The sequence below is a fragment of the Arachis duranensis genome, chromosome 2 (assembly GCF_000817695.3).
Source record: "Arachis duranensis cultivar V14167 chromosome 2, aradu.V14167.gnm2.J7QH, whole genome shotgun sequence".
In the NCBI taxonomy this organism is placed as follows: Eukaryota; Viridiplantae; Streptophyta; class Magnoliopsida; order Fabales; family Fabaceae; genus Arachis; species Arachis duranensis.
This window is the reverse complement of record NC_029773.3, coordinates 89814846-89825257: the sequence shown is the minus strand read 5'-3', so window position 1 is coordinate 89825257 and position 10412 is coordinate 89814846. Positions and strand designations below refer to the sequence as shown.

General features: G+C 25.5%; 1 protein-coding gene across 1 annotated transcript; it reads left to right on the top strand.

The window, feature by feature from the left end:
* Window positions 1-1043: 1043 nt before the first annotated feature.
* LOC107475926 (potassium transporter 5) lies at window positions 1044-8047 on the top strand. The gene is made up of 8 exons (XM_016095609.3): window positions 1044-1403; window positions 2654-2879; window positions 3162-3413; window positions 4194-4244; window positions 4802-5062; window positions 5140-5307; window positions 6320-6574; window positions 7035-8047. The coding sequence occupies exons 1-8, from the start codon at window positions 1254-1256 to the stop codon at window positions 7922-7924; spliced, it is 2253 nt and encodes a 750-aa protein (XP_015951095.1). The 5' UTR covers window positions 1044-1253; the 3' UTR covers window positions 7925-8047.
* The last annotated feature ends 2365 nt before the right edge of the window (window positions 8048-10412 follow it).

Genomic DNA, 10412 nt, shown 5'->3' with positions numbered 1-10412 from the left:
TAAATGATAAATAAAAATAATATAGTTTGTCAAAAATAATAAACTATATGTTGTGATGATATATATCTGTATAACTCTAAAAATGCAGTCAAATAAAATGAAGACTATTAAATCTGAGATTGAGGTGGCAGATATATATGTACGTACGTCTTGACAATTGCCACATCTATCTGATGATGAACCGCCAATTTCTTTTGAAGATTGTCCAAAAGAATAAGAAATTAAAGCAGAAATAATAATAATAATAATAATAACTTAACAAACTCCCATATTCATGCACCGATCACTAGGAGGAGAATTTCCATTTTACTTATGAAACTTTAATTTCATATAATTATAAAGATCTAGCTATTACGTATTTTAAAAGTATATTTTAAAAATATCATAAAAATACTTTATTAAAAGTTATTAAAATTAAAAATATTTTTTATATTTTTAATATATTAAATAAATTAAAAACTTTATTATTATCTTTTTAAAATGTGTTTTTAAGACACAAAATAATTAAATTCTAATAACTTTTGCAATTTTTTATAATATATTCTAATCGAATAAATTAAAAATGAATTTATTATAAATTTGAGTTTCATTTAATCTGACAATATAAATTGCATACACAATAAAATCTGAACTTCAACATTTGTTTAAGCGACAAGTGATTAACATAAGTTGCTTGTTAAATCCTAATGATATATATAATACCATGCATAGCAAACAGAATATTATGATTGCAACATAATCTGCTTTAAACAGAGCTAAATTAATTATAAGAGCCTTCCTATGTGCGTATATGCAAAATATATTATTGACCAAGTAATAACAAAAATATAAGTGCCTTGAAACCAGGAATGTTCCATACTTCCATATATATATATAGAACATTTCTATTTCCAAGATACTTAAGAGTTAAGAGAAACAAGTCCAAATTTATTATTGAATAATTTATATTTATATAATTTTTTAATTAAGTTAAGCTCACACGCACTTGACGCGTTTTATCTTATTAATAACTAATTGCCTATTCCGTCTCATTTCATAAAACTCTCACATAAACCTTTAATTTTTGTAGTGGGATTTCTTTCCTCTTTGATTCATAGAGAATTCAAATTCAAAACACTCACTTAGTCAAGAACAGTAGTTTAGATACTCAAACAAAATTTCACTCGGTTCTATGCCCAATATAAATAGCTCCTTGGAAAATTTAAGTGCCCAGTAATAATAATAATAATCGTATAACCAAATCACACTAATATATGGCTTCAGAAGAAGAGCAAAACCATGCTATTCATCAGGATTCTGATCATCATGGCGATGGCCTCACTGGAAAGAATAAGATATTAAGAAGACATGACTCTCTAGACATGGAATCTCGCATCTTCTCAAATTCCTCTGCTCACTCTAAAGTACGTTTAGCTTGAAATTAGATGAATCTAATTGCATACAATATTGAATATTTATTAGGAGTTAGTTTTAGTATTTTTTTTGTTTAATATAATAAGTGAGTTACTCGCTCTTATTTTATCTCTCACATCTAAGTTCTCATATAATTCTTTTCGCCATTTAATAAACTTTCAGATTCTAATATTGATTAGTTTTTCTCTCAGTTTTCTTTTTTTTTTTTTTGGGGATAATCCTTAATTTCAAACATGATGAGGACTGAGGAGGATCCAGTCCATAAATTATCATATAAATTATTTATTTATTTATTTAAGAAAAGAAAAGCCTTTTATTCGATTTCTAGGCTCACGCTAATTAGATTTCATTTAAGAGAACTAACTTTTGATAACTATAAATTTACACCACTTTTTAAAATTTATTTTTCATTACCTCTTTTTTTAGGACAGTCAAAATATATCAAATTCATTGAATTAGTCGATTTAGTTGTTTAAATGAGTAGATTTTATTTTTAAAATTATATTTGTTTAGACTTTAATTTGAGTTAAATGAGTTGAACTTAATTAACCCAAAAATATATAAGGTCAATCGCAAAATTAAATGTGTGACTAGTTTTTTTTTTTTCCTGCATTTTAATTTAAAAGATTAGTACTTCTATCTTTTAAAATCCATTGACCTGACCCAAAAAACATTATCCATTTTCTAAGAAAAACGCTAGCTGTTTAAGTTTTTTTTTTTTTATATCTAGAAGTGGTCTTTTTTGTCCAATTTTTTCCCCTAAAATCAGATGTTTTATTTTTTTTTTTATTATTTATTAAAACATAAACTGTCCGGTCTGAAACTTGTCAAGCTGGTCGTAAACGGGTAGAAATTAAAAATTAAGAATTGTAAACAAACAAAAAATAAATGAATCAGCATGCATAATTACAAACTTAGGTAGATCAGATCTAAGCGAATCAGATTAGTCCATTTGATAGTTTTATTTTTTATATATTATTATAATTTTTTTAATTCTAAATCTTAAATTTTGAACTTTAAACTCTTATAAAATGAAATTAAAAAATTTGTTGATATTAGGTAATCTAAATTTAGTTCTCTATATACTTGTTGACTATAAATAATTGAGATGAACATAGTCGTGGCAATTTAATTGCCAATAATATTAATTTCAATTTTCCTTTTAATTTAATTTCACATATTATGATAAAAGGTGGCTGGTTATTGTAAATGTATATTAATAATGATACATAATTTTCAGGGGCCATCGATGTCCATGATTATGCATCTAGCGTTTCAAAGCATAGGAATTGTGTATGGAGACATAGGAACATCACCATTGTATGTTTATTCAAGCACTTTCACTGATGGCATAAAGCACAATGATGATATTTTGGGTGTTCTTTCTATCATCCTTTACACTATTACCCTCATTCCTCTTATCAAATATGTCCTCATTGTCTTAAAGGCAAACGACAATGGCGATGGTAGGTCATCATCATCTTAATAAAAACCAAAGAATTTAATGTTAAAAAAGATTTAATTTTAAACTTGACAAAAAAAAATGATAAATTTAATGCATTAATCACTTTTATGATGCTAGACAAATTTGTCCATTATTTTAATAGGGATGATATTATAGATTTACTTTTAATTTTACTTTAATTACCTCAAAAATAATATAAAATTAATTAATATGTATACATAATGATATCATGGTTATATAATTTGTTTTTATTTGGTCATGATTTAATTATTATTATTATTAGGAGGGACTTTTGCTTTGTACTCTCTAATATGCCGCTATGCCAAAGTAAGTCTTACTCCAAATCAACAAATTGAAGATGCAGAAGTTTCTAATTATCAGTTAGACTTGCCTGAGAATAGCACCACAAAGAGGGCTTCAATGGTTAAGTCAAAACTTGAGAACAGTTACTTTGCAAAGCTCTTCTTGTTGCTAGTCACCATGCTTGGTACCTCCATGGTCATTGGGGATGGTGTACTCACTCCTTGCATCTCTGGTTATTAATAATCATTCTCTATATCTTATTTTCTTTCTTCCTTTGTTTTGGTATTTAATTTTTCTTTTTGGGTTTTAAATAACACCCCATTTTTGATAAAATGGTACATTAAAAGTTTAGTGTTTTTGGTTTGTCCAAATAGACAATTATTTGAAACTATTTCTATATAAGAATACTGTTATTTTTGGATGAAATCAACTTTTCATTTGTACATATAGATTAGGAAGATAGTTTTAAAAATAAAATAAAATAAAAAATTACTATCCATATAGGGATAACTTTAATTTGTTTATTTCTAAAAAGAACTGAATAAATAAAAAAATAATTTAGTCAATATTAGTCAATATTTTTAATTATAAAATTATATTATTAACTCTATTTTTTAAAAGATTTAGAATTTAAAATTTTAATTTAAGATTTAAAATTTAAAGAATTTGACTAATATTGACAGTAAAAATTATCTCCATATAGTTTAACTCTTTTAAAAATTATTACTATCAATTCCTCTTCTCTTTAGAAATTAAATAGTGATAAAATCAATTATAGCACATCAGGTGATAAATATTATCCTGATCTTTGATGAAAAAATGATCTAGAAGAAAACTAGTTTTTAAGAAATAGATGTTTATGATCTTTTGGAGAGAGAAAATGTATATCACTTAAATATATAATGTTGTTTATTTGATTATATTTTTCGTTTTATATGAACAGTATCTATATAGTACTAAATATTAAAAATTTTATTGAAAGAAATAAATTAATGAATTCATCCGATTTCAGTTTTATCTGCTGTGGGAGGGCTCAAGGAAGCTACTTCAAAAATAACTGACGGTAGGTATATATACAACTAGAAGAGTTTTTAATGTATCTAGAACATCGATGTTTTAGTTATTTTAATTGTTAATCTGAATTATAAAAAACATATATAATATATATTAATTAAAATCAACTATTAAAATAACTGAAATATGGGTGCAGGTATACTTGAATTTTTTCCTTTACACTAGCTATGTTATTTCAAAACTATATATATCCTTTTTTTTTTCTTTTATGGACAAAAATGCAGGCCTCAGAGTTGCTTTGTTTCTGCCGTTTTGGTGGATGTGAATGTTAAACAATAAGAGAAGGACTTCATAAAAGATGATTTTTTATTTTATTAAAAATGTTTACCTATTAAAAAGCCTTATAATATGATACTATATATTTATTTCATTAGATTTCTATCACCTTATTTTGGTTCATTATTTTATTACTGAATTATAGTTAAGTAATTCTTGTGATCATTATCTATATATATGAACATGGTCCAGCGATTTTATAACCTTTATTTGTTTTATTTTGAGAATAATAATAATAAAATTATATATATTTGTCGGTTGTGAATGTAGAGCGGGTTGTTGGGATATCGATAGGAATCTTGATATGCCTATTCATGGTTCAAAGGTTTGGAACAGATAAAGTTGGGTACAGTTTTGCCCCCATTATATGTGTTTGGTTTTTGTTCATTGGAGGCATCGGTGTCTACAATTTCATCAAGTATGATCCCATTGTTATCAAAGCACTAAATCCAGCATACATTGTATACTACTTTCGGAGGAACAAGAAGGATGCTTGGATCTCTCTTGGTGGCATCGTTCTAGCAATAACAGGTTAAATTAGTCATTATATATTTGTATATATTTATATAATTTTAATAATTTAATCTAAAATGACTAATAAATTGCAGGAACTGAAGCACTATTTGCGGATGTTGGACATTTCACAGTGAGATCAATACAAATAAGCATGTGCTCTGTGACATATCCAGCTCTCATTCTGGCCTATACTGGACAAGCTTCATTCCTTCGCAAACACAATGATCTTGTTTCTGATACTTTCTACAAGTCCATACCACGTAATATATATAATTCTCATTCAAAGAAGTACATATATATTATAAAATAATTTTTTTATTCATTTTTCTAAATTTAAAGTTTGAGATTTAAGATTTAAAATTAAACAAAATTTATTGATATTTGTTAACAAAAATTATTCCTTTAAAATTGTGTTTGGAATAGGAGTTAAGACAGAGACTGAAAAATAAAAAAAGACTAAGTAAAAGACTAAAAGACTAAAACTAAATTAAGTTTTTATGTTATATTTAGTATAAATGTACAAAATTTAATTATATCTTAATTAATATTCTATTTAGTTTAAGATAAATATAGAGTTGAAATAAGAATATTTATTAAAGGTGAAAACTCAGGTGAAATTGACTTCACGTAAAGTTGTATTTCAGAGTCGTTAGATGAAAATTTAGTCAAATCAATTAAATCATCTAACGGCTCTCAAGTATCAACTTCATGTGAAGTCGACTGTATATGAATTTCCACCTTTATTAAAATATCTTTAGTTATTAAAAAAATATTAAATTTTCAGTTTTCTTCACTAAAATTTCAGTTTTTTGTACCTTTATTTTTTGAAGATACTAAAATTTTGTATTTTAAGACTAAAATTTTAACGCTATAATCTCTTATCACTGGACAGAATACTAAATTTCAATCATTCAATCTCATTTTCCATTTTCGAAAACAAACATTAATGTAATATTACTTAACTGAATTTTTTTCAATCTAATCTCAAAATTCAACTTCAACCCATCAACATAACTTTTTTTTATTATAAAAATTTAATTAAAAATTTTAAATTATATAAAATGTTGAAAATAATTAAACTTTATAACTATACAAAATATCGGTATAAAATATCTATAATTAATATTGCATATAAACTAAATCCTTGTTAGAATGATATGAAGTGATGTTTATTAATAATATAATTAATCCTAAAATGTTGATTTTTTTTTGTGTGTATACGTAACAACATAAGAAGTAATGAAATTAACGATGTATGAGTGGTTGTTTCAGATAAACTATACTGGCCAATGTTTGTTGTTGCTGTGGCAGCAGCAATCATAGCATCTCAAGCGATGATCTCAGGAACATTCTCAATCATACAACAATCCTTAGCACTTGGATGTTTTCCTCGTGTCAAAGTTGTACATACATCAGCCAAGTATGAAGGACAAGTTTACGTTCCCGAAATCAATTTCATACTCATGATTGCCTGTGTTGCCGTCACTGCTGGATTCAAAACCACCACCAAAATTGGCAATGCTTATGGTAACCAAATAATCTCTTATATATATACATTCTAAATTAAACTTCGTTATTTATATATATCGCCATAATTATTTATGAGTGTTAGCTAGGAAAAATTATATGTTGTATTGTGTAAAATCCGACATCGCTCGGAGAAGGTAATAAAGGATAACTTATAAGAATATAGATATCTAAAAACGAGTGCTACATTTGAGGCAAACTGTATAAAAAAAAAAACCTTAAAAGTTTTTGGACTCCACTCCTACCATAATAGCTAACTTTTTATGATAATAGTTTTTTTTTTCTAAAATCATATATCTCATTATATTAGTGTTTTTGTTAAGAGTTGGTCAACCAAAAGAACTTTGTGAAATTGCCATAATTAGATAAAATTATATTAATATTTATGAAATTGATTATGTACTACTATATATTAGCAAATTTTCAATTTTTGATTGGACAAAAATATTGTGATGTGCAGGAATAGCAGTGGTTTTTGTAATGACACTAACTTCAGCATTGCTTGTTCTAGTCATGATCATGATATGGAAGACTAACTTACTATTAATCATAAGCTATGTTCTTATCATTGGTTCTGTGGAGCTTCTATACTTAAGCTCAGTGCTATACAAATTCAAGGATGGAGGGTATCTTCCACTTGCATTTGCATTGTTCCTAATGTCCATAATGTACATTTGGAATGATGTTTATAGAAAAAAGTACTATTATGAATTGGATCATAAGATTTCTCCTCAAACGCTTAAGGAAATTATTGCTAATGAAAAAAGGTTGCATAGAATCGCCGGATTTGCCATCTTTTATTCGGAGCTTGTTCAAGGAATTCCACCAATTTTCAAGCATTATGTGTCGAATATTCCGGCCTTACATTCCGTTGTGGTGTTTATCTCGATCAAATCGTTGCCAATTAGCAAGATTTCAATGGAGGAGAGGTTCATTTTTCGTCGTGTCGAACACGACGAACTTAAGATATTTAGATGTGTTGTGAGATATGGATATACGGATGTCCGCGACGAGAAAGAGCCGTTAGAAGATTTGTTAGTTAGAAGGTTGAAGTCATTTGTTGGTGAAGCTAGGGTTCTTGATTCATCTCAAAAGGTTGAAGAGGAGAGAATGAGTGATGGTGGTGGTGAAGAGACTATTATTGAGGAAATTGAGAAAGGGTTGGAAGCTGGAATTGTTCATTTGATTGGTGAGAGCGAAGTTGTTGCAAGCAAAGGAAGTGGCATTGGGAAGAAGATTTTGATAAATTATGCTTACAATTTCTTGAAAAAGAACTTGAAGCAAGGTGACAAAGTGTTTGATATTCCTCATGAGCGTAAGGTTAAAGTGGGAATGACATATGAACTTTAAATATGATAGAAATTAAGTGCTCAAATAAGAATAATAATAGGTGGAAAGAGAGACCTATGACAACTATTTTTGTTTGTTTGTATAAATAATTGTATGTATTATTTTTATTTGGATAAATATTTAAGCACGAGTAGAATTATTGTTTTTGGTTATTATTTTTGCTATAAAATTACTTATTTTAAAAATGTATGTTGATAAGAGAAGATATATTAATGATTATATATTTTTAATATTTTTTCTCAAATAAGAACATCTTTTGAGTTTGTTTGATTTTTGTATAAGTTTTTTTTATTTGTCTTATGCTATTTTTTTCTCTTTTAGAGTTCACTATTAATGATCGAACTCTAAATCTTTCAAACATAAAATTTTGATATTATATCATAAAACTACTTATTTTAAAAATTTAAGCTAATAGAAGAATGCAATATACTGATTATATCTTTAACAACTTTTAATCATCAACCAAATTCTTTTAATTTAATAATTTAAAAATATTTTTTTAACCCATGTTTTTAAACATTAATAACTAAATAATGGCCCACATCAATAAATTTTATTTGTCTTCTAATATTCTTCTTTTTATGAAAATGAGCCAAGCAAGCTAATTAAGTTTTTGAACATTGGATTAAGTATTTTATGATATACTTCAGAGTATTTATGATTAAAATATTTAAAATTTCTTTTTTGTTGACTTTAATTAAAATAAAATTTTTTAACATAAGATAAATAAAAAATCTAATATAAAATCATGCAAATTCGAAAATAAACAAATTTTTACAAATAAATATATAAGATATATAATCATTCACATATTTTTATCTAACAACATATATTTTAATTTTGGAATAAATAATTTTACACACTACTCTATCTTTTTCTTTGTTGAGATAATTTTTCTAAAATATAGATTTACCTTATTACATATGCACTTGGAACGAAAAATAATATTGGTTTAGATGAGTAAAGTATCCGTAGAGATATATTTTTATTTATTACTGTTATAATTTTATTTAGAATACTAGTAATATTAAGGAGACAAAAAAATAAAAAAATTATCTTATTTAATATTTATTAATTATTATAATAAAATAAATTCTATCCAATTCTCTCTAAATTAGAGGATAAATTATTTCTTGTGATATATCTTTTTATTATTAAATAAAATGAAATAAATTGACTTATCATGATTAATTTTAACTTTTCATCTAACCTAAATTTTGTTAATTTAATTAATTCATCATGATGTAATTTCATTTTTTGCAAATTATAAATATTATTAAAAAAATTAATTTTTTATTTTTTATTTTTTTCAAATTATAAATTTATTAATCTATTTCAATAACAAAATATAAAAAATCTCGAAAGACAAAGAATAAATAAAAAAATTCAAGAGGCCCTAAATTTTGTTAACCTAATTAATTAGGTATAACTTTTTTACAAATTATAAAAATATTGGAGTAGTTTTATTTTATATTTTATTATTTTTTCAAAAAATTTAAGAAACCAAGAGAGAGGAAATTTTGAAAATTTTAAATTTTTTGTGCCTCTTGAATTTTATTTTATTTATTCTTTGTCTTTTGAGATTTTTTTTTATTTTGCGATTGAAATTGATTAATAAATGTATAATTTGAGAAAAAATAAAAAATTATAAAATTAAATTTTTTTAATAATTTTTATAATTTACAAAAAAAGTTACATCATGATTAATTAATTAAATTAATAACATTTAGGTTTGATTAAAGTTAAAGTTAATCATGATAAGTCAATTAATTTTATTTCAGTTAATAATAAGAAGATATGTCAAAAGGGATAATTTATCCTCTAATTTAGAGAGGGTTGGATAATACTCACCAATTTAACAATTAATAAATACTAAATAAGATAAATTCTAATAATTTTTGGCTAATTTATTTTGATTACCAAATATTTCTGCTAGACCACATACTATCTAAATCAAAAGTGTAATAGATATGTAAGCTTTATTTATGTAGTAATAATGTGATAGGATTAGTATTGGGCTTATAGCACAATTAGAGAATTATACTATAAAATAAGAGTATGATGTAATAATGTGGAATATGCATGATATAATTAGAAACTCTATTTTTCCTGTTAGTCTTAATTCTAAAGATCTTTATTCTATTCTTTCTGAATTTTTATCTAATTCACTACTATTTTTTTATATGAATTCGTATTTCATTGAGAGAATGGCTGGGAACACGAGAATACAATCGATGTATGTAGGCGGCTATCAACCGTTTAGCCAAACAATCCGACAATCACCAGGAGAAATTCGTCACTATTACATAGTCATTGGCGTCGATCTTTGTTCCACCGCGTTACATGAAGGTCAATTTTCTGCATTTTTAGGCACTGAGGATGTTCTTCAGTGGATTTTTTAGGCGGAAAGGTTCTTTCGGATCTGTGACATCCTAGAGGAAGAAAATATAGATTTAGTGGCTGTCAGCTTAGAGGGAAAGTGTTGGCT